The sequence below is a fragment of the Drosophila sechellia genome, chromosome X, assembly GCF_004382195.2.
Source record: "Drosophila sechellia strain sech25 chromosome X, ASM438219v1, whole genome shotgun sequence".
NCBI classification, from domain to species: domain Eukaryota; kingdom Metazoa; phylum Arthropoda; class Insecta; order Diptera; family Drosophilidae; genus Drosophila; species Drosophila sechellia.
The window spans coordinates 2,442,312-2,467,867 of NC_045954.1; the positions used below are offsets into that span (position 1 = coordinate 2,442,312).

General features: G+C 44.0%; 1 protein-coding gene across 2 annotated transcripts; it reads left to right on the forward strand.

The window, feature by feature from the left end:
* Positions 1 to 245: 245 nt before the first annotated feature.
* Positions 246 to 25,496, forward strand: LOC6616158 (PDF receptor). Of its 2 annotated transcripts, XM_032725462.1 has the most exons (11): positions 246 to 325; positions 2,250 to 2,516; positions 19,753 to 20,209; positions 20,278 to 20,388; positions 21,291 to 21,442; positions 21,673 to 21,930; positions 21,992 to 22,288; positions 22,355 to 22,618; positions 22,712 to 22,872; positions 22,937 to 23,204; positions 24,436 to 25,496. In XM_032725462.1, exons 3-11 carry the CDS (start codon positions 19,780 to 19,782, stop codon positions 24,664 to 24,666), a joined length of 2,172 nt encoding a protein of 723 aa, XP_032581353.1. In that variant the 5' UTR covers positions 246 to 325; positions 2,250 to 2,516; positions 19,753 to 19,779; the 3' UTR covers positions 24,667 to 25,496. The 2 variants fall into 2 exon arrangements, with proteins under 2 accessions (XP_032581353.1, XP_032581354.1); XM_032725463.1 differs by lacking the exon at positions 246 to 325 and having other exon boundaries at positions 2,164 to 2,516; positions 22,937 to 23,242; positions 24,436 to 24,548.
* Positions 25,497 to 25,556: the final 60 nt, after the last annotated feature.

The window sequence follows — 25,556 nt, forward strand, 5'->3', positions numbered from 1 at the left end:
GTTGTTTTAAATTCCGCATTTGTTGCATCTTTTGTGCTCATTAGCATTGTGTTCCCCTTGCTGTTTTCCATACTCTTCCTGGTGATCCCCGCCTTTGACAGCCGCTTCAGCCGCTCATTATGGCTGCATGTGTGTAGCAAATAGCTTATAGCTTATAGCTCATAGCTTATAGCTCATAGCTCATTTAATATAGTAAATAGCAGTGGCTGATACTCGAGACAAGTTGCAGTCAGTTCCGATTGCGCCCCCAGTCGCCGGTCGCCCGTCAACGCCGCTTGATCGTCGGACCAAGTCGGTGCCAAGTTCATTCCGCAAATCCCATTCCGTAAGATTACCTACCGTTTGGCGGGCAGGCGGCACAGATTAGACGCCTAATCGGAATCGCCTAGGTGCCGGAGTTCAGGGACAGCTCGCAAGCGCCTGCTACTATTGCTCGCCCAGATTTCGCCTTCTAAACCCAACAGCCGAAACATTTGATTGCATTCAACAAGAGTGCTGCCGCACTATCGCCCATCGATTTCCCATACTCGTTTTTTTTTTTGCTCATTTACGATCTCGGAAAACAAACTTCATCTGAGCCGGGCAAACAAACATCTGCTGGCCCTTCGAGTTATTGTTGCCTGATTTATGAATTCTGCACATTTTTTGTTTGGCCCAAACAAACACCAGTGTTCCATATGCGTGTGTGTGTGTGTGAATCTGTGTGTGCGGCGGCATTTGATTTATGAACGTGTGGAGCACAAGCGTTGCATTTGACCGCATTTCATGCAAAATGGGTCAGTCAGTCAGTCAGTCAGTCAGCCAGTCAGTCAGTCAGTCAGTCAGCCAGATAGTCAGTAGTCATTCATCCCACTAGTCAGTGACTATAATTAAACATAGGCCGACCGATGCTGGCACAGTTTTGCCACAATTTTTCTCCAGCTTTTTGTGCATCTTTTCGTTTGTCCAGTGCAAATTGAAAAGCCAGTGTTGCGGCGGCCATGGCAGGAGTCGCAGTCGGATTACCCTGTAAATAGCTACTGATAACATTCGCATGAATGCGACTAGTCGACTAGTTTAACCCGCACTCGCTTCTTTGAAAGGAGCGGGTATAAACGATTGAGGAGCGAATCAAAACGTGACTAGGCCAATGTTGACGTCGTTGCTGCTGCTACTAATGTTGTTGCTGCTGTTGCTGTTGCTGCTGCTAATGTCGCTGATGCTGCTGCGTGCCTGCAACAGTTGCTGCCGCGGCGCGTTGACGTGGGCGCATCGCCTCGCATCGCTTTTTGCTTGCGACAGCGATTCGAGGCGCACATATGTATGCCTATATATAGCGCCTCATATGTGCCGCCTTGCCCGAGCTGGTCACGTGCTCCGCCGGAGGCATCAGTTGCATGCAGCGTGTAGCTAGTTGCAGCTGCAGCCACAGTCGTGGTGCAGCAGACAAGGATGCAACTGTATGTTGCCTACTTCGCAGCGCGCTGCTCGAGTGGCCTACACTTTGGCGCCTAATAAATCCATTTGCAGGGCATCCATCATTCGTTGTCACACTCGTTTTGCCACGCCAATCATCATTACGGGGCAGAAATTGTCACGGGAATTCGAAATTCATAGACAACCAGGCCAAAATGAATGGAAGTCCGTCGCAATTGTGGCCATTTCATAGTTTAACAGCCATCAGGAAGTAATTAATTTGCTCTTGGCAATTACAAATTTCACATAAATAGGTTACGCCCAGATTTGACATTGTTTTCGCCTTCCGTTTTCCAATTTGATAGTTTGTTTTTGGGACTTGTCAATGCGTGTCGCGGAACCGGAAGTGTCGCTTTCTCCGGCTTCTTGTTGTCACTATTTGGTGTAAATAGCCATTACTTTTGAATGTGTTTGTTGCCGGCAGCGGAGATTTATGCTCACTCACTTTTTTCACGCCCAGGCAGGCAAAAGCGGGAAAGCGGCAAAAGCGGGAAAAGCGACAGAGGCAGCAGTAACAGTAAACAGTAAACAGTAAACAAACAGGCAAACAAACAACAGTGAAACTTGCAGTGCAAATGAGAGGAAAGAGCGAAAGATTTCCCGATTTTCCCTGCACTTGCACACACACACAAACACACACACACTGAGTAAATGACCGAGAGCCGAGCGGCATTCGTGCATTGGCTTTTCCGCTCGGCTTTTTCCGCTTTTCCGTTAAGGATAAGTTGCTCGGCAGCTAGCCAGATTCTGTCATAACGGCTTCGGCACTCGTGGCGTTCGTTTCGCTTTTTCAGCAAAAATTAGCAGAGGCAATCGCCCCATTGATTTCAACCCGCTTTCGAAAACGTTTTTCAAGTTCATACTCCCACATTTTTTTTGCTGTGCTTTCAACGCGAGTTTGAAATAAACAAAAAAAATTAATAAAATTAAAGCAAAGATTTAACACCCAAAAAAAAAACTCGAAAACGCCAAGAAAATACAACACACATTTGAATCGAGTCCGGAACCCCCAAAAAAAAAAAAAGAATTACCACCAGCAGTAGCAGCAGCGAAACCGGCGGGTGAGTGTTAATTGGTTAACAAACACGCTTTCAGCGGGTTAAATGCCACTCGGTGATAAAAAACTTCTTCTATTTGTGCGCTGTTTGCCGGCCTTTTTGTATTCATTCATTATTTGAGCGGATTGTTTGTTTGCTTTAATCTTGGCCCAACGGCTTCATTACGAACTCACAAAGCCAAATGATATAATTGTGGAAAATTATCATATCATTTGGGCGGACGGTGCGGCATCCAACTATTTACTTATTTATTACCAATATTTGCAAGGTCTATAATCCAAAGTAAATGTGAAATAAATATATTATAACACAGAGGTAACTATTTTATTAAAAAACAAGAACAGTACACTTGCAACGAAAACAAAGTTCAAAGATATTTTGTGCAAAACTCATAGAACTTCTTTGTTTAATGAACTCTATTCATCTCAGAAGTATTTGTTTAAAAAGTTATAGTACCACTGACTTTGCTGGTTCAAAATGATGACCAACTTTGGGTTTTATTAAGTTCAAAGATGCGATTTTTGTAAGGAAGCTTTGTTTCGATTTCCGCAGATTTTGACATTTTTTCGAGCTCGTTGCGCATTCTGCAAATGGTTTGCGCAAATGGAAGCTGTGCACCTGCCATATTCTGGTATAAATATTTATGAACCCAAGCGGTGCAGATCCCTCCACTCATACTGAAACATATATCTATCTATCTATCTTTGTATCTATCTATCTATCTATATCAAATCGCCAGCGGTCAAAGTGTTTACACATGTCATACTTTTGATATAACTTCGTTATTGTCTGCTAAACAAGCTGTCCGCCCGCCACTCCATTTCACGTTTTCACATTTCGCAGAAACTTTGGGATGCATTCTCTGCATCTTTGCATCTTTGTATCTTTCTATCTTCGCATCTTTGCATCTTGAAGAGTGTGCACTGCTACACACTCGTACACGAGTATATAGCACCCACAGTATGTATGTATGTAGGTGCATCCATGTTATGTGGACGAGGTGGTAGCTCGTTAGCATTGTACAAAGTGCCGCGTGAAGTGTTTTTGTGTGCCGTGGAGGAGACTTTAAATGTCCTTCACTCGCTCTCTAATGAACTGGGAAAGGAACTGAGTTGGGCGGCGATTCCCAATGGGAGCACCTGTCCATGTGCAACCAGCCCGCCTGCCCACCTGCCCACCTCATTATCGGAACCGGCATCCTGTGGCCAACTTAAACGTTCTTGTAATCAAATTGTGCCACTTGCGGCACAGCCGTCCCCATCTCGACCACATCTGTCCACTTCACCACTTTGTTGCACTTCGAGAAAGTTTCCAAATTGTTGAGTCAATTAAATTGCAAGTTCGCAAGACCTTCATACTGCAGCTAAGTTATAAGCCGCAGGTAAAAGTTTGTGGGCCACCTTTTGCGCTGCTCGGCGAAATTAAATCGCTAATGCAACGCTGCATATTTTTGAAAGTTTAAATAAGTTGCAGCGCGTTCTTATTCCCAGATTTCGTTATGTAATTTTGTCTCATTAATATGCAGTTCGGAGTCATGATAGCTTTGCAACGCCATAATCAGTTGAATGCTTTAACGGCCCAATTTATTGTGAGATGATGTAATTTTCCGCGAATTTTCGCAGTGCAGCCAAAAACCCTTTCCTCGTCTGTCAAGTGCTTCGACCATTTCCCATTTTCCGCCGCCTTTCGCACGACAATAGTTCCTTTCGCTGGAACTGTGTCAATTGTTTTTTTTTTTTCTGTTTTTCGGGAGACAATTGCGCAATGTTTGGACGCGGATGCGAAGGCGAAGGCGAATTTCGATGGGATTTGTATGGGTGGGCATGGAGCTGGGATGCGCTCGGTGGCGTATGCGTAATGTGCAAATAGTGCCAGCGCCGAAAATTTGTTTATCAGCTGCGAGTTTGCCAGCAAGTGTCTAAACAAAAGAGGCAAGCGTAAACAAATGGGTCTATTTCGGAGAGCGATTCTCGGCCGCCGTCGACCGGCTACAGTGAATACAGTGAAGCCCCCCGGCGCGTGGACGGTGGCCCAGAAAAACCGTAAAGGAAACCAAGTTAAGGGCCCTTCATCTAATTATAAGCCCCTGCCGTCTTAACCTGGCCCATAAGCCACTTACGAACCAACCGGTCAATATAAACGCAGAGAGAAGAGATCTGGGCCAAATCACAAGAAATATTCTGTATTCTCTTTCAACATTGCGGTAAAGATATAGAATTGGTGAACACTGAAATATGACTAATTTGCACTCAGATAAGATAATGAAAATAGGAAGATACATCTTTTAAATCTACTTTTTTAGGGTGGATAGAATTCACAATATCCAAAAATCCTTGATTTATTCTCTACATACCATATGTACCTATGAACAATCCAGTGCAAATAATTTTCATATCAAGTTGTAAATATTTGTTCAATTTGCATTTATTTCACCCACGGAAATCAAAAATTCCATAGTGTAATATTTCGCTGAACTCGAGTGCAGCAGGGAGTTGAAATGAAATCGAATAGGCCACGACTTTGAAAAGGGAGTTAAGATGAGCCGGGCACTTCAAAGCTGGATCGCGTGGTATCAAATGGGCTTTCAGGACCTGCAAGATTGATTGAACACGTAAGTCCGAATTTGAGTGGCGAATTTTCGTTAAATCCGATGTGGCAGATACTTTCATCGCTGCGCACTCGTTACAATGTCAAATCATCCGGTTTGCCAGTCATAATTGTCGCGAGTGCTCAAATATCAATTGTTACGTAAGGCAAGTGAATCCGTTTCCAGCGCAACTAATTAATCACTCTTGGCTTCCCATTTAGCTCAGCTGAGCTTTCTGATGTTACGGGCTTATGGGGGCGGCGGCAAGTGAAAAAGGGGGCGTGGCGGATTGTGGAAAATTCTACATTTTGTTTGGCACAAAATGTGATTGAAATGTAACCCTGAGATACAGAAGGGGAAACCAATTAATATCTGCCCTTCACATTGCAGGACCAACAACCGATGTATCTAAAAATGCACATTTATTAATTACTTTATTGTGTAATTTTATTTATTCCTCTTTCTTTCCTCTGACCTCCAAATTGAAATCAAATTGCCCTCGCTTTTCCACTACGTGAAAATCGTGGAAAACGTTTGGCTCTTCGGCGTTCTGAAAGCGCACCAAATACCCTTTCAAAATCATGCAAGAAATTCGGATTTTGAATGAAGCAAAACCTTGTAGATTTTAACAATAATAAGGATAAACATTAGTTGACTTCGACTTGCCAAATCAATTACAATTCCCAAATATTTTGAAACAGAGTAGGCATTATATCGCCTTACTAAAATCACCATAAGCCCATGAAAATCGTGTTTTGGCCGTTGATCCCGAGGAAAAACAAGCGGTTTTCCCTTCTTGTTGCCGCGTGCATTTAACGCTGAATTTAATACATGTGAAAAACAATTTATTGGCATCAGCGAACGAAATCGCATAAAAACAGCCGATGGCGGTGAATTACGGGGGCACAAAAGGGATGTTGTTGAAACAATAAAAAAAACTTCGAAAGTAAGTGAGCACCGAGACCGATCCATGCTAAGTTTATTTTTAATCAGTCGAAAGGAAAGAGGGAATCCATCGATTGACGTCAGTGGGGAAATGTTTCAAATGTTTGACGACGATGCAGTCTGATAATCGAAAAAGCGGCATGAAAAACGCTGCACGAAAATGTAGAAAAAAATTTGGGGGAACCGGAAGTGATTTTCCAACGGAAGCCGGCAGCCATAAAATATAAAATGGAAACCTTCAATCTCACTTGTCCAGTTCGCTGTGACAATCGGTGAAGTAAATAACAAAAACATTATTAAATATAAGTATTCAATATAAAGAAATCAACGGAAAAATGCTTACAAATGATGTAAGAAGTCTGAAGAATGGCATCTATTTGTGTGCTTTACAGTTTATTTATGTTTAAAACGTACTAAATCAATATTATGCAGAAACTCAATGGTTACACAATTGTTTATTCTTGGACTTCAGCGCTTCTTCTTGCAAACACTTAATTATTTGTTTATGTGAACGCCTTCGAAATTGATTTACTTGCATGTTTGGGCATCACTGAATATGGGATAATAAAAACTAAAATTTGCCCACGCCTGTTTTATGGCAACTAGGATGCGCAAATAGTTCTGGGCTTAGTTGCCACTAAAAGCATTTGCTCGAATTATGTCCTGCGGATTAAGGACCCTGTGTGTGGAGATCGCACGACAAAACGCGACTTCGTTCTGCCGAAATTCTGAAATCCCTCAAGTGCGAATTGTAAGAGTTAACTGTCAATGGGCGGTAACCCATACACCCATACACCCATACACAGACATACACACTCGCACCAAAGGATGCCAGGATGTGTTCCGTGTAGTCGTTGTTGCGGCAGTACTTTAAGCTAAATCGGCTTAGTGAAAGACAGACAGACACACACACACACACCGACACACCGATGATAAAGTGGGCGTGGCAATGAAGCGTCACCTCTTAAATTTATTTGCGCATTTGAGCGCATTTAAAACGGAATTCGACGCCCTAGGAAATTGTGTGTGTGTGCAAGAGTGCAAGAGTATGTGTGGGATCCTTGCACCTACGACTAGTCTACGTGACTTTCATAATCCTTCCACTTGCACTGTGAAAATCACACAACCGAATAAACAATATTCCAAGGCTTTACCAACAGCAAAAACAAAAAACTTTTAATTCGGCATATCATATGAAACAGATACAACAATTGTTGTATTCGACATCAAATTTTATTCTGCCAATTTCGAAATATTAAGCGGTGACTTAATAGTTTGAATGGCAACCACAACTCTTGGTGCAACGAAATGCATGTCCATGCAACCGCAAGCCACAAATGCTTTTCATTGCAATTTCAATTTCAGTTACTGCCAATTAGGCCAGCATTCCTTATACACCTAATCAAAGCACAATTAGGTGAAGGAATCACATGTCATTTGGAGATAAATTTCCACATTTCGGCCAGTGCATGCCAAACTGTGATAGAGTCTGTCACGTTACGCGCCATTTTTCCCCCCTTTTTTGAAGATTTTGTTATTGATTTTCGCCCACGTACATCCACACGACATGTAACACATTATTATGCCATACTTTTATTTTTCATTTCACTTTTTTTCCTTTTTTTTTTTTTGGGCCAGCAACTGCATTTGCCTTAGGCCAACAATGAGGGGAAGAAGCAGAGCAAGATGCAGTGAAAACAGAAGAAGAAGGAAAAAGCCAAAGGAGCGCTTCTTCTTCCTCATGTGACATTACATTGCTTGGCTTTGTGTACGCCTGTGGGCATATAAATACAGTCAAGCACACGCCAACATTGGTGTGGCTGCACAGCGAGAAGTTGGGGGTAATGTCGCAGTGTGACCCTGCTAGCGACAGCATGTCGAAAAGTAGGGCAATCCAATGCGTAACTTAGGAACTTAGGAGTGATGTAAATACCCATTTACTGGGTTATGGAACCTAAAAAACCGATCGTAAAGAAATCTAATCAAGCAATTTGCACAGTACGGACTATTTCGTTATGTGTTTAAAGGCCCTAGCGTTGACTTGTTGTCAATTTCATTTGGCTGCCATGGCAATTATACCCCGAGACTTTCTAATTGAATCGACGCCATTAGAGCAGCGACTGTCCCCCACTTTCACCCACTTACAACCCCATTTGTGATCCTTAATTTATGCACATCTCAGTTGGCCTTGCCCAAGTCATGCAGCACATAATTTGCAAATTGCAATTTCCAGGACCACAAAGACGGCGACCGAGTAATGTCAAATGAAAGTTGCTGCCACGACCACTAGTCCTGCTCCGGGTACCAAAGACCCGACCCCCTTTTCTGCTCTTCTTTGAAATTCCCCTTGGTAAAATAAGCTAAGAAGGCAATTAGTCACTCAATGCATTGACAGCAAAATTTAAAGAGTGGCAGAATCTGGAAATCAACAATATGCGAACCCAGTCAACACATAGGGCCATCCGACTGCTACACCCGGGAATAACAGTAAGTCTTAAAGCACATTAATGAAAATTACACACGGATTTGAATAAGGATTGTGGGCAAATTCCGGGAGGAATACGAGAGCTTGGGGCCCACAAAACAGGCAGGGAAGGACATGACTTTTGGGCGGCCCAAGCCGCTAATTTCACTTAACTCGGTGGAAATTTGCATACGCCAGGTGCCGCATGAAACACTCCTGTAGTTGTAAGGCACTTTAGCCCACTCATAACCAATTCCCTTTCGGCCGCAACTATAAACTGACTCTTCAACTTAATTTGGCAACATATTTAAGGGCCAAAGCCCAAAGCAGAGCCAAAGCCAATGGAAGAATGCCAAAAATTCTCTATTCGCCAGGATTTGTTTTAAACTTTTGTACTCAACACTCTTGTTGGCCACTTGACCTTATGGTACTTTAAGCTCAAAATTAATAAAAGTTGCAACAATTGCGTAGGAAAGAGCCCACAAATCGTTTCAATATTTCATAACTTCTTTACAACCTACGTTATATAAACGGATTCTGTGGTCACGCCGCCAAGGGTTCAACGAACTGAAGAAAAAAAAATGTTGAAATCAGAAAATATAACAAAAATGTTTTTTGGTTCCTTTGTTAATAAATAAAGCATTACAAATCTTTACAGAAAATCCCCTTTACATTAAGAATAAAATAAACTTAACCATTTTAAAAATGTGTCCTTTAAAATTCCATCTTCCCATTTATCCACACATGATTGTGAAAGGAGGTAAAGAGCTTGCGAAGAATTATCCTTAATTTATTCTTACATTATAAGGGATGTGCTCTGTAAATTTTTATAGTCTGGAATAAGGGAAACGGCGGAAGAAGAGGGAGAAATCCGCGCAAACCGAGAAAGTTAATTAAATGCCAAAAGGCGAATGGCTTAAGGGACACACACACCATTACATGACGCGGTCAGCGTCCACATCTGTGTGCAGGCAGCATTTATAGTTTTTTTTTACCAAACAAGTGGCAAGGTCAGCCGTGAATTTTGATGGCAGGCCTAGTCGTCGTCGTCTGTTGCAAAATGAGAGGAGATGGCCCCAAAAAAGGGGTGAAATAGAAAAATAGGAGAGCAAACAAGCACAAAAATCACAGCAAGGACAACAAGGAAACTCGGCCAGCGCCATTGGTCATTTTGGCGGCCATTCGCCGGCGTACGAAAAAATACAAACAATAATTAAAAACTTTCCCACAGTAAAATAGAGGAAAATATCTGAGAATAGCTGCTAAGAGAATGCCTCTTTTCGAGTTCAGCTCGCCAAACTTTCCCCACTTCTCGCAAACTTTTCAATTGGTCGAGATTCACAGCTGAATTCCCATCGATGTCCAAGTGGACTTGGAAAAAAGGCATATTTGAAAATAAATGGCAAAGTAATAGGATCCAATAAAGGCGATTCAATTATTGGCAACCATTTCAGAGAAACCACGAAAAGGGAAAAGGTAGTGGAAAGATAGAAATGGCGACGCGGAAAACGAATGCAAATAACAAGGAATCTGCGGAATGCAATTATTAGTCAGCTTAACTTTTCTTCAAAGCTATACTTAAAGCTATTTACTTAACCTTTAAATGCTGGAAAATGGATTAGCAAACACTAGGATAAATTGATATATTCATTTCCTTTGTGCGGAAAAACGATACCACATCAAGATCAAGGTCACACTGCATCTTGCCACACTCAAACGCACACATGGCCACACTCAAACACACATGCTACGTTTTTTACAGCAACTCATTTATAAGTAGAACAAGTGATGCATGGCAGTCGCCGCAGCTTTATATGCAAATCTTTGATAGCCCTACCATCTCTCCCCCTCTTGCACACCCATCTCTTTACCGGGGCAAGTGGAACATTTTAAGCATGTGCAAACACACACAAACACATCGTATCGTGTTTGAGCTCGTTTCCCTCGCTTGCTGTCCTGCTCTGCTGATTAACATAAATGGCAGGCCAAACTGAGGGGACACAACACCCAAAACTAGGGGAAAAATCACAAAAATTAACAGTGAATCGAGATCAATTAAAGTACATTTTCAATGATAGGAAAGTAAATTTATCCCTATTACTTAAACTTAAATTTATTCTTTAGTCATTTGAATTCGAACTCTATAACAGTTAAGCTATAAATAATTTACTACTGATCTGGAAATTTACAAATGTATGCATTCAAAGGATATTTTTGTAGTAATGTTCCAAGTACCGTCTACATTCGTTTCGGAACTTGATATTGTTCGAAAACATTTCATAATCCCAATGTGGTTTTTCATCCACTGTTGCAAGACAAGAAGACTTGAGATATTGCGATTACAGTGGTCTCTGGGTATAACATTTCATTGCCGCATTGTTTGCCTCTCCCCTGCCACGCCCATGCCCCGCGAACTGTGGGCAGTAAAAAAACGTGGCATGTGCCCCGGCTTTTGTTTTGTGTTTTGTGTGTGTGTGCGTTCGTTTATTTTTCCCTTTTTCTCCAAGCGTGTTTTGTGCCGGAACAATGCAACAGTTTTTGGCCTGGCCAACCAAGTCTGGCAAACAAAGCCAGCCATAATAAAAATAACAACAATAATACACATAATACATAATAAGAAGAAAGCCTCCGTTCTACCACCGCCCGCCCCACATGGAACAACCTCTTAGCGTTGTCTGATATTTCGGGCTCTTTTGTCTTCGGCGAAAGTGTGTAGAATGTAGAATGTGAAAAGTGCAGAGCGCAGCAGATAGCTAAAGACTTAAGCATCCGCCCCCCTTGTGGGCGGGGCGGGGCCACGCCCAGTGCGAAGGAAGTTCGGCGATTTTGGCGATTAGCGAAGAAAAAGTCAATCGACAGTTCGATTGGGGAATACAAATTTGTACAAATTAGAAATATGTTAACTGGACTATTTGCTAAGCGTTAAAAGCAAGGCCAAATAAAAACTTATCAAAGAAAATGGGCATAAATTAACATTTCTTTGATTTTTCTTTGAACATTAGGGAGCAGAAATTCCACAAAGTTAACCATGTAGAAATGGAAGTGAAATAAATTGAATACCAGGGAAAACATCCGAAACAAAGCAGAATTAAAAGTCGGTCGTGCAATCAATAAGCACGTAGCATTACGCAATCGAAATCAATTAACCGAAAAATGAGAAGAGATTCTAGTTTAATGGGAGCAGAGCAGAGATTTCGATTTCCCATCGAAGGAATTCGAAATTCAGGCGTAATTGATAATCTAATTGCTGAAAGCGATATGGCATCTCATTTGTGTCCTTTTTCATCGAACGCAAGGCGATATAAATTATTTGATTAACTGATATGTTATTCCGGCTTATATAATTGTTTTTCATTTGATTTCAGGCATGTGTGTGTGTGTGTGTGTGAGCAATCGATTGGTTGTGGCGCCCGCATTGTTTTGCGGTCGCCGTTGCGTATGCGTAATGAATTTTACGACCCATATTAATCATACGCCATGTGTACGGGCTTTTAGTTGTTCTTGTTGTTGTTATCGCCGCGCACTAACTGCACTCGATTCAATTAGTATGCGAAATTAACCGAAGCGCGAATTACTGGACTCCAGCCAAGTCCAATTAGCCGGGAAGTCCGACGAGTCGTCATCCGAATCGCAAGCCCAATCGCAATCCCTTTGACATTGTTGCCAACGGACGCTTATTGTAGTAACTCTAATCAGACAGCGAGTCCTGCTGTCCCGGTTTTCAGGGACATCCTTGCCAGCATTTATCGCCCTGGCAACAGCGCTCTCCAAGGTCTTTCGCGAAGTCAGGTTAGATTTCTGCTTAACACCACGGATTCTTCAAAAAAAAAATAGTTGCACAATTAAAAAACATGGCCATTTTCGAAATTCATAGCCCCATTTGCGCAATAGAGATTTAAATACTATTTAATTGATTCAATTATAGTGAAATTATCACCTATGGTGATGCAATGAGTCAAGCTAGCCGAATTCTGCACTTTAATCCAGCGATATTTTCCTTGCACCGTTTTGCCATATTTTTGTTAACCAAGCAAAAAACAGTGTTTCCATCTTGTCTGTGGTTTTGCCGAAATCCAACCAGCTTCAAACTTATGCTAATCCAAAGTACACTTTCAAAAATAAAGTGTGCTAAAAGTCCCTTGTGGAGATGTTCATTTAATAGCTGAAATATGAAGTGCCACATTTTCGTGCCATTTCACCACCAGTGTAGCAGTGTCCATGCGATTCCTGTAAAAACAAGGCCAAAGGGAAACTTTCGAGGCCAGTTTTTTTTAAGTGTGGAACACGGAAAACTGGGCATCCAAACGGAAACCCAGAACGCCGAAAAACAGAACGCAGGAAACATAACTGCAAAGCGCAGCAAAGTATGCTACATAATGTTTTGCAGCACGATAAACTCGTATATGGCGTAAATGGTGGATGCGGGGGCATCTAGTGGATCTAGTGGGGCAGTAAGCTGCTTGGCCGGCTCAAAGCTCACAAAGGGAATGCCCAAGAAGGCGGTGGCGGTTAAAAGTGGGCGTGGCCACATACTGACTGCCACATGTATGCGAATTGTGTGAATAGTAAAATGCGAAACGCAAAATGCAAAATGCGAAATGCTAAGTGGAAAATGCAAAATGCAAAATGCAAAAAGTGAAATGTGAGCGGAAAAAAGGTGGCGAAAAGCGGCGGTAGGTGGGCGGGCAATTAACCAACCGCAGTCAGCTGTTAGCGGATGACCCTTGACCTGGCTGCCACATCAACGACCCTCAATTAAGAGCCAGCCACCCAGGACACTCAACTCGATTGGCTTAATCCCCACCTGACAGCAAAGTCGAGTCCTTTTGATCCGTAATCCGTAGTCCGGATTCCGCCTCCCGGATTCCATTACAATTTCACATGGCAATCCTGGATGGCAGTGAGTGGGTTAACCTCGCTGCGCACTTTGACAGCGGCTGTCAGTGGGTTAAGTCCACCGAAAAAGTTAAACAATATGCAGCTCTTGGCTTTGACTTTCTCTCGCTCCCTCTCTCGTTCGCTCTCTCTCTTTCTCCTTCACTTCCTGCCTTGCTCGCTCGGCATTCTCCTCTTTCCACTTCCGGTTATTGACGGCAGTTCAGCTCCGACTTGGCCATTAACATTCAGCTGTAGTTATTTCGTATGCCATCTGCGCTGATTGAATTCGAACCGTCCAGTGGAATCACTGGAGAAAAACGGCAGTTGTTACGGCCCAAAAACTCGCTGCCCTCAATCAATGTTGACCCAGTTCTCAGGTGTTTCAGCCATCGTAGCTTTGAGCGAAGACTGAACCCGTTGATAGCTAAAGAAAAAAATTTTGAAATAACATTATTATGCATTATGAATAAAACATCGAAATGTTTTCGAGTGCCGACACGCAAGAACATGCCACTCGTTTCTTTCGCAGCCTTCGGTTTTGAAAGCGTCTTATTAATGGCGAAAAAAAAAAAAAAAATGTGGGAGCTTTTGATGCTGTTCGAAACTAGAAAGCATGTGGTTCACGGCGAAATTCCACTTTAAAAATAAAAGCACAGGTAGCGTTGCTCAATCGTGAGCTAAATAAGTGAACTTCCAAGGAAAGCCATTGCGAAAACACCTCTCGAAATCACTTCACTCACTTAAAACATCTGCTAGCCGGTATGGGATATCCCAACCCCATCCCATCCCATCCCATTCAGCTACATAACAAATCGAACCCTTGAAACCCCTTTCTTTCTGGACACCGATAGATAGGTCTAACAACATTCAATGACAATCACGGGGCAAATTTTCGATTGGTTTGCGAGCAACGGCGACATAGTTACGCGTAATTGTATTGCGAACAATTAGGGCGAATCATTATTATTTTCATGTCATTCGAAACGCAAATCAAAGCCGGCGAAGCAGTTAAACGAGCCGAGAGAACGGTGAAGATACATCTGCGGACGCCGCAGATGTATATATGTATGTAGATTCAGATTCACGGATAGTCGGCGATGCAGGAAGGCTAAAAAGCGGAGGAGCAGGAAGGCAGCGACCACAACAATCAGCCAGCGAACCAAAACGAGAGTTACGAGAATTATTCTGGCAGTCTGCCAAATATATTAAAAAAAAAAACAACAAAGCTGCACTGCGCGAAATGAAGGAGTTACCTTCTAATAGGGGAATATGTAAATCTTAAAAAATTCAGGTATTTAAGATAAGAAACAATGCTGATGGTTTTGGCAATGGCATTCACGCATACAAAACTTTTTTCGACGCCAATGTTGACTGACCCCCCATTTCTCCGAGTGTGCATACCTATGTGTGTGTGTGGTCCTGGGTGGGCAGAAAAGCGCCAGAGCAGCGCAGATCCTGTTGCCTCGTTGTCAAGGTCTGGCTGCGACTTGTGCCGGGCTAACGAGTAAAGAATTTCCTTCGTGGCCAGAGCTTAGTGGGATGGGTCGACCGGGAGTGGGTGGTGGATTACTGGCTGGTTGGCTGGTTATGTCGACTGGGTGGATTGTGGGATGCCAGGCAACCAATTTGGGGCCACTGCCAGTAGCCTGGGCCACAAAACGTCGAGGTGAACGAGAGCAAACAGCGAAGCAACGAACCTTGGACTACACTCTACACTACTCGAAAGATGTTTACTTATGCCGCAGGTTGCTTCCCAACCACTAGGCCTTTTTTTTTGAGTGTACGATGGGTGGGTAGGGTGGTTGGGCGACGGTCCATCAACAGGTGCCCGTTAAAGCCCTGCAAATTTGAATAAACATTATGTAACTAGCTTATTATTGTGCAACGCTGTAACGAATATTTCGAGCTCGTGTTTTATGCAAACTGTTTGCGTAAGTCCCACCCCGAATTAGGTTGGTCAGTGAACTCCTGCGGATGCTGCACGATTGCATAATGTGTCGGAGTTATAAATACATCGTGATCAATTATAAGGCGGCCTAACGAGTGACGCAAGATGTGGGCCATTGTTGGCCAAAAGATGGCATTTATTTAAAAACCCAATTCTGGATTAATACCAATCGTGCGCTTGGACAAGTCAACTACCAACGAAATGGGTTGGAAACCAATTCAAGGGAATTCATTTGGCACGACAACCACTCAAATTCAATTGACATTTAATGGTATTAAGAAGAATCACCAACCAATCGAGGCAAAACGGAGCGGCGATTAAACAAAGCAGTAAACTCTTTTGTGGCCTCGAGAATTGCGAACCCTCTGTCCATTTGGAAGACAGTAATCCATTGAGGATGCTTAATTCATCGATAGCCATGCCGAGCGTCTTTTGTCGGTGGCAATATTCCTGTGGCGTCTCGCATTGACACATTGCACCTGCCACCGGACGGCACAGTGAACACTCTGGCCCAGGTACGGGCTGCCACGGTCCGGGCTTCACTGTGGAGCACCATAGAGCACTGTAACTGTAACTGGCAGTGCCAACAAATGGCAGTAAGTGTTGCTGGGCCAGGCCAGCACGTTCTGTTCCGATGATATTGATTTATAGAGTGTCAATCTGGCAAATTGCACAGCAATAGCGTAATCAGTAATGCAACAGTTGCACACACTCAGCCATTCGCACACTCTGGCATTTTTCGGAATTTTCCAAAGGCGAGCAAAATCGGGGTAAAGCTGTACCGCATTCAACATGGGGCATGGGGCATGGGGCGCACAAAACAACTTGACGAGCTGTCAAAATCTGTTCGGTCTGTCAAACGGATTTCAATACAAAATATCAACATGGAAATCGGCGGAGCGAAATCGTGAGGCCCATTCATTAGAATTTCGCCCCCGGAATTTCCCCTTTTCGTTATGTTTTCTTCGCTTATTCAATTACAAGCCCGAGACCAAGACACTAGCATCGATCCAAGATGCGAAGCGTAACAAAACTGTGGAGAACAAAGAGCGCTCAGCAGCTAAATGCACTGAGCGAAATGGGTGTGAATGGAAATAACCAATGATTGGGTTTCTATGTGGCATACACGATTGTGGAGCCCAGATATTCTTTTTTTTCCAGTGTAGCCAACTGCAAACAGTGGCACTTTCAATGCCAAATTGTATAAGCAGCTGCCGTGGCTCAGCCAAGCGGCAAATGTCCTGCGGTGACAAAAGCAAAGCACCACCCACTTCGGGTATGCTGCAAGATTGTGGCCAAAAGGTGATGTAACCGTGACCCCCCGGCCTCGTCCCGGACTACCGAACTACCATCTACCATCTTCGCCAGAATAGGCTTTTAATGTGGCCACTTGTGTGGCCTCGTTCTTCCTGGGAAGTCCCTAGAATTTAAGATTCATTTGGCTGCTGCTTAAACATTTGGCCATCCAAACTCTCACTCAATTGGAAAACCCTTTGTGGCGACTTAATTGGCCCGGATCCACAGACTACAGTGCGTTTCGCAAACGAAGGGATGCAAATGTAAAGACCACGCTGCAAGATAAGTAATTCAGATTGGTTGCACTTGCAATTAGAAAATCATTTGTGCCGCCCCTAATTGGCACAAACACAAATGCAAGCCAACATTAATGAGCTGCCGACAACGGAGTATGACCAAAAGATTTAGTTTAAAGAGCGCTCTTGAGTATTTATAACTATTATTAAGTGACCCAATTGTTAGGTATTAATGTTTTAAAACATTTGCCGTTCACAATAATTAAAATAGGTTTGTGGAAAGCACTCGAAAGTTTCTTTCGTTTCGAATAAAACTTAATTAAGCCCTACACTCCCGAAACGCACTGTACTTGCTATGGCAACTCTGGGCTAAAGAAACCCCGCAGTGAAAAGTCTTTTGGCTTGTCAAATAGCGCGAAAACTTTTCAAATAGCGTCGCTAGCCGCCAAACCAAGCCCAACCAGTTTTTCGTGCACTTCCACCCGCTTTCCAAACGCTTTCCACCCGCTTTCCACACGCTTTTCCGTCACCCACTTCACCACTTGGCCCACTAGCCTTTTGTTAGCGAGCATTGGCCCATTCAATGCACTTCGTCTCGCTGAATGGCGGCTCTTGAGATTCATTTTCTTTCATTTTCCCCATAATTATGGCAAAGAAATATACGAAAAACACGACCCAACGCCTGCAGATGAGTGAGATTCCCCGTGGCTCTGCGATTTTTCCCGGCCTACCGTAAAGGAAAACACCAAGTCTCGAAACACCAAAAAACTTCGACTGCACTTGTGGGCCGATGAAAATGTTAAAACCATCGATCGGCGAAAGGGCACGCGCATTATTTAGGGCTCAATCAACCCAATTTTCAAGTCGGGCGACGTCAGCTGAAATTACTTTATAATCCTGTTGATTGCTGATTGCACTTATTGCACATTTAAAGCTCCGTCCGACTAACGAATTTAAATCCACATAAATCCTGATTGCCTGTCACTATCCACTGCGAGTAGCCACCATCAAGTGGAATTGACAAGCTATTTGGGGCATTGCAATGCGTGTTAAATAATTGAATTGCTGAGTGTTCAATAAGAAAGTTAATTAATTATTCAAACGGCCCAGCATGTTGGGTTTCGAAATTGTTGTAAACAATCGTTTAGCTTAATTACGAGCGCGAGCTGAGAATCGGTTCGCTGCGGCGATAAGCATCGATTGGCAAATAAGCGCAGAATTCAAGGTCTTAATTACTTAATAATATATCTTAAATATATATATATATATATATATATCGTTGGTTTTTTGCGCCGTGGGAGTGCTTAGTCGTTTTTGCTAATGCTGCACTTCGTCTGGCGCTGACGCTTATGCAACCAAAATACATATTGAGCAGTACAAAGCCAGAGGAATGCCCCCAGGGATGCGGAAATGAGGAAGATGCAGAGATGCACAGATGGTTAGCTGGGGGGAGTGCGGCCGTGTGGGCGGAGCATATCCTGCATGCATGCATTCGTGTGCAGCGACTACTGGCGAAATTGAAATTCTTATGAAATTATATAAAATGCACTCAAAGGCATTTTTGGGGCAGCTTAGCAACACAAGCAACATGGGCGAAATGTGCAACTTTGGCCACTTTGGACGACCGTCCTCCGCATGGCTTGTTTACGCAATTCCGGAAGTGAAAGAAAAAAAAAAACATAAAAAATAAAAAGTTGGGGCAAAAGCAGCGAATGGCAACGTGTTTCCTGTGCCATTCCGCCGCCATTTGCGAGGTGCCCAAGCTGCTGCTGCAGTGCAACCAAGACAGGAAGAAATCATAATTTGTCGTGTGAGATTGTCATTGAAGTAATTTACATTCCGTTTAGCCTTGGCCATAAATGGCGCAGAAGAAACTATGTGATGCCGTCATTAAAATGTGAAATCTTGTTTTTCACGAAACGTGGCACTAATGATAAACAATCTGTGTTTTTCATTGGGAATTACTTCATTTGATAAAAGCAAGATCTTTGGCCGCATCATCAGTAGTTTGCAGGACCTTGAGTACCTCATACAAAGTGTTAGCTGGCCATTTTAATCTGTTCCTTGTGCAGAGATTACACTTCTCCGAACAGAACCTACACGTAAATTGGAAAAGGGCCAGTGCAACTGTTGGAATCCATCACATAGCCAGGCCCGTAGTTCCTCCTCCTGCTGCACAGAAAGAAATTCGTATGTGGCGATCGTTGCCATGCCCGATGGAAACTTACATGGCGCCATGAAAAATATTTGAAATGGGTAAACAAACTCACTTGTTTTCTTTTCTGCGTGTATGCGCTCCTGGCCCTTTGCCATTTCGCCAGACATAATCCCGACAATCGGTGCGATGTGGGTGATACGAGTGCGAGTGCGAATGCGAATGCCAATGATATGTGTATGTACATATGGCGGCGTAGCGTGTGGGCGTGATGTTTGCACTCCGGTGCAGCGGGACTATAAATAAGCCGGGTATTTATTAGGGGCAATCATAAACTGCGTTAACGACGGGCACTCGCTCTGCCAACGAGAATAAGATCCGGTAAACAAAGGCGCCGGTCGACGTACGTCTCATTGTGCGATAAGCTTTCAATTAAATCTGACCCGGATAACGGGGCGCACGGGTGCGGGAAATCGGAAACGAAAACGAAAACGGAAGCGGAAATCGAAATCGAAATGGAAAGAGATCAATTTCCAATTGCAGCCCGTGCATGCATGTCCATGGGTCCAATGCTAATATCCAAAGACAAAGCTCCATGCTCTGGAGGTCGTGTTCGCCATGCAGACTCATTGGTTGGTTGGGTTTGGTCGGTTTGGATTTTGTCATAGAACGATCTAACTCGATATAATGCTGGTGCGTTAATAACAAGGTATCAATGTTCGTTTTGCAGCACATTTACTATGTGGTCGATGGCAAAATGACCCTCCTGTCGAACATCCTCGACTGCGGAGGCTGTATTTCCGACCAGCGCTTCACCCACCTGCTGCGCCAGTCCGGCTCATCGGGACCATCCCCATCTGCACCGGCGCCCGGAACATTTGAATCCAAATCCATGCTGGAGCCGACATCCCCGCACAGCCTGGCGACCGGACGCGTGCCACTCCTGCACGATTTCGATGCCTCGACAACGGAATCGCCGGGAACCTATGTCCTCGACGGTGTCGCCAGAGTGGCCCAATTGGCCCTGGAGCCCACCGTCATGGACGCACTGCCGGATCCGGACACGGAACAGGTCCTGGGTAATCTCAACAGCAGCGCGCCCTGGAATCTAACGCTTGCGTCGGCGGCGGCCACCAATTTCGAGAACTGCTCGGCGCTTTTTGTCAATTACACCCTACCACAAACAGGTACATAAGTCGTAAAATCTTTTAAAAAATTGAAATAGTAATGCAGTATATTTTTCTTGCTGGGACAGGACTCTACTGCAATTGGACCTGGGACACATTGCTCTGCTGGCCACCCACTCCGGCTGGAGTCCTTGCACGGATGAATTGTCCCGGCGGCTTTCATGGCGTAGATACGCGCAGTAAGTAACTGAAATACACTCTAAATATTTAGCAGCCGAAAAGAGAACACAACCAAAATGCGAGTACAATTAGCATAATTAATTGTTGAAGCTGTTTAGCAGCCACAAGCGATTATCTATTTGCCAGCTTTATGACTTTTGCCGGCTTGTTAGGAGTCAAAAGACATGTCCTGCGGTGTTTATCCCCATCCACACGGCACATCTGGCGGTCACAATCATACGGATCATTAGCTGGGAATCGGTTCAAGTGCTGCACGGCAAACAATTACTTGATTCCTTATTCATCGAAAGGATGTCAATATTTACATGCATGACTGGGGCGTCCACTCAACCGCACTCCCAGTCGGGGCCGCCGCCCCTCCTTGGCCCCCGAACAACCTACATATACAATATCCCGACGACGTCACCACGAAACTGGGACGAAAGTGGGCGTGGACATCGCCGGGGGCTGTCCAGGTGTTCCATGTGCACCCTCCGCCAGTTGAGCAAGGTTTAAAACACCAGCCAATCGATTGCTTAATTACGATCCTAAATGCTTGCTACCCCTCCGATGAATTAAACGTTCTGCAATCGGGAATTGCTATTTAATAACCATGGGCGAAATACACTCAGCGAAGAGATTCTAAGTAGCTGACTTGCCACCCAATATTTCACTAACTTTAAATGGGCGCTTGTGGTGCCAAATCTGGTTATATCGAACCATATCTGTTAGGAATTCTTCGAGTGCATTATTGAGCTATGGCCTCATTTCTCCGGGCCATGTCTTGATTTTTAGCCCCAATCTTTCCAACTGGACGAGGTCGTACGCCCATTCGATTGGCATAATTGCACTTGTCAGTCAGTGTGTCAAAGCTCGATTACTGTCATTAATCCGACCCAACCCCCTCTTTTTCGGTTCGCAGAATTCGCCAACCGAAAGTGCGAGCTGGATGGCCGATGGGGCAGCAGGCCAAATGCCACGGAGGTGAGTCCGCCGGGATGGACGGACTACGGGCCGTGTTACAAGCCTGAGATTATCCGACTCATGCAGCAGATGGGCAGCAAGGACTTCGATGTGAGTTGAATTCTTTCATTCCACACTACATAATGCCGGAATCATAACACCTGTTTCAGTTAAAAGTATTGTTTAAATCCCAACCCAAATTCCAAATCAAGGGTTTTGAAATTGCCTAATAAAGTTCTAGATTTTTCAGTAATTTCAAAGGCCTGGTTACATTTGTTGATAATAGTTTATAGTAGTAGTTTTAATTCCATTTCATCCAACTGGTTTGCGATATCCTTTAGGCCTACATAGACATTGCCAGGAGGACTCGGACCCTGGAGATCGTTGGCCTCTGCCTCTCCCTGTTCGCCCTGATAGTCTCCCTGCTGATCTTCTGCACATTTCGCTCGCTGCGAAACAATCGCACCAAGATCCACAAGAACCTCTTCGTCGCCATGGTGCTGCAGGTGATCATCCGCCTGACCTTGTACCTCGACCAGTTCCGACGGGGAAACAAGGAGGCGGCCACCAACACGAGTCTCTCCGTCATTGAGAACACGGTAGGCTTAACAAGAGATCCCAAAATGTGGGTGCTTAAGTTGGATATTATGTATTCTACAGCCCTATTTGTGCGAGGCATCCTATGTACTTCTGGAGTACGCTCGCACCGCCATGTTCATGTGGATGTTCATCGAGGGCCTTTACCTGCACAACATGGTCACGGTGGCCGTTTTCCAGGGCAGCTTTCCCCTCAAGTTCTTCTCGCGACTCGGCTGGTGTGTGCCCATTCTGATGACCACCGTGTGGGCGCGATGCACGGTCATGTATATGGACACCTCGCTGGGCGAGTGCTTGTGGAACTATAATCTCACGCCCTACTACTGGATCCTCGAGGGACCACGACTAGCGGTCATACTGGTGGGTAATATCAACTGTTGATCGCTGTAATCCCCTATTCACCCAACTTAAACCATCCGCATGCAGCTCAACTTCTGTTTCCTGGTGAACATTATCCGTGTGCTGGTGATGAAGCTGCGTCAATCGCAGGCCAGCGACATAGAACAGACTCGCAAGGCCGTTAGAGCGGCTATAGTCCTACTACCACTTTTGGGTATAACCAATCTCCTGCACCAGCTGGCTCCTCTGAAAACGGCCACGAACTTCGCGGTCTGGTCGTATGGCACCCACTTTCTCACCTCGTTTCAGGGATTTTTTATAGCGCTAATTTACTGCTTTCTAAATGGCGAGGTAAGTCCTCAAGTCACGAAGGTGTCTTAAGGTACAGCTTTCACTTTTTCTAAAACCCTTACTATTTCCAACAAAAAAATATACTTTTGTTAGGTTCGTGCCGTGCTACTGAAGAGTCTGGCCACCCAGCTGTCGGTGCGAGGTCACCCGGAGTGGGCGCCGAAAAGGGCATCTATGTACTCGGGTGCTTATAACACGGCGCCGGATACGGATGCAGTGCAGCCTGTAGGAGATCCATCGGCCACTGGAAAGCGGTAAGCCTCCGCTTGTGCACACCTCCGCTTTTTGAAACACCTTACATCAATTAAAAACTCCCAGAATATCACCGCCGAATAAAAGGCTGAATGGAAGGAAGCCGAGCAGTGCCAGCATCGTGATGATCCACGAGCCTCAACAGCGCCAGCGACTGATGCCCCGGATGCAAAACAAGGCGCGGGAAAAGGGCAAGGACCGGGTGGAGAAGACGGATGCGGAAGCGGAGCCGGATCCGGCCATATCCCGCATTCACAGCAAGGAGGCTGGCAGCGCGAGATCGCGGACTCGCGGCTCCAAGTGGATAATGGGCATCTGCTTCCGGGGTCAAAAGGTACTGAGAGTACCGTCAGCGTCATCCGTGCCACCCGAGTCAGTTGTATTTGAGTTGTCAGAGCAGTAGACCAAAACCTAGCCTAACTAGTAGATGTAGCCATAGCCGTAGCCAAATAGCCGTAGAAGTATCCAACGCCATGTAGCCACCACCACAGTAGCCAGCACCCACACATCGGACCGGAAATGCCCCCAAAGATAACCCAGAACCCGACTATTCCTGCATCTCCCATCGACCCACCAAGAAAGCCAGCTGGAAACAGCACATATGTAAATTACCCCAACAAAATATCGCAGTTCTAATCCCCAAGATCATTTCGAACAGAAAGTAAGCTCATTGTTTTGTAATTCTAATTAAACTAATAGACATTTTATTTCAATAGTTATATTCGCTTGCCTTCCTTCCATGCTCCCCTGTAATTATGTAAATACATACATACCTTTATTTGTGTAAGCCAGATCCAAACCCTTTCCAAAATCTAGAAACCCCCTATCCTCTCGAAACCGGCTAATCCTGCAAAAATTTAAATTTTCCCTACAAGTTTTACAAAATATTTTTGATGACAATAAATTTCCAATAGCGTCACCTTCTGTTCTGGACACGCAAATACACTCAAAAACACTCGCACACGGTTCTTACTCGATGAATTTTTCAGCAAAACTTCAGCGGCATGTTCTTTTACTTCTACTATTTATATTTAAATATTAGATTGAAATATTTAAGTGAATTAACACAAACTTGCGGTAACTGCGCAGTGTGGCCAGGCATTGTGAGACATTAGAACTTATTACATAACATAAGTGAATTAGTTTGCCCAAATTGTATTGACATTGTATAAAGAAACTCACCTTTAGTCAACTGGTAAACTTGTTGTTCATCGAATTCCGTTATTTATTTATTTGTTAACAGCTTTCTTATTGGTTGTACTTGTTTTTACTTTCTCTTTACCACATTGATTTGCGTACACTTTCCGTTCCTGAGCTGGTCACACTGCCAGCTACGATCTATCACGTTCACTGCAACTGCCTTGAATTTTGCTAGCTGCGCTTTGTTGTGCAACAAAAACTTTGCCACAATCGATATTTAACTAATGGGGTCCGCAATCGGAGACACATAAATGCAGTAAATATCTTTTTGGCCATTCTCTCCTCCTTGTTTCCCACTCAAAATGCGGCTCTCTTGGCGGACTCTTTTCGTCTTCTTTTTCTTCTTTCTCGCCTTTCGTTCGCAGGACAAATGTGTGATGCCGGGCTCGCAAAAGACGCAGCAAATATTCATGACGTCGCAAATGCCGCCGACGTCGACGCTGGCAGCGGTCGCAACAACAATTACCACAACAACAACCGCAGCGCCAGCCAAAACAACAATAGCATCCATTGCAACCATCGCGACGATAACAAAGTCGAAGGCGAAAGCCAAAGCGATTTCGAAGAGCCATCAAATACAAATGCCGAAAGCCTAGTGCATCTCGCTCTTTTTACCGCTCACACCAGCAACACACACCGAAACACAATATTCACGTCCAACCGCAGGCGCAACTGTTCTTAAACTAACTGAAATGCCACGAAGTATGCTCTCTTTGTGCAAGCAGCGAGTTCGATAAGTCGAATATCGATCGATACACGACACACACACACATATACATATATATTTTTGTATATTTACCAACAGCAGTTGGGCCACAGTTTTTTTTGCACTTGTGTAAGGGAGTGCGCTGATGAATGTAACTGTTAATCTTTTTTTTTCTAAATAAGCTCAATATACATAGATATAACGGTATTTACAAGAGCATAGATAAAGCATACATATTTACATACCTGTTATTTACACGGATGCAAGCAGAAGAGAAATGCCGGAGAGTAGTTCGTACATATAATACGAGTATATATGTACATAAGTACATACATATGTGCATTATGTATGTACACACATAACGAGAGTACAAAGCACATGGAATGGTAACGAGGAACAAACAGAAACAAACGGAAATTGAACGTATCACATCATCTGATCTGCGATCAGTGCGAATGTCGAATATTCATTACCCTAGCTTTAAGCTTACAGTGCATTTTAAGTGGAATATCTTGTGTGTGGAATCGTGTTTGTTTTCAGTTTTTAGTTTTGGTTTCCTACTCGCTTCACGCAATTTCGAAACTAAGAATTCAAGCCGAATTTAAAATGAGAGGAACCTAAGAACCAGATCCCAGTGGTCGTCAATGGCAAACTATTACGTGTATAAGGCTAGATGGAAAATGAATAAACATGATTTTATATGCATACATCTAAACTTCACTCGGCTGTCGTCTACTTTCTTCATCTGGATTTGGGATCGGGCTCGGGATCCATTAGGTG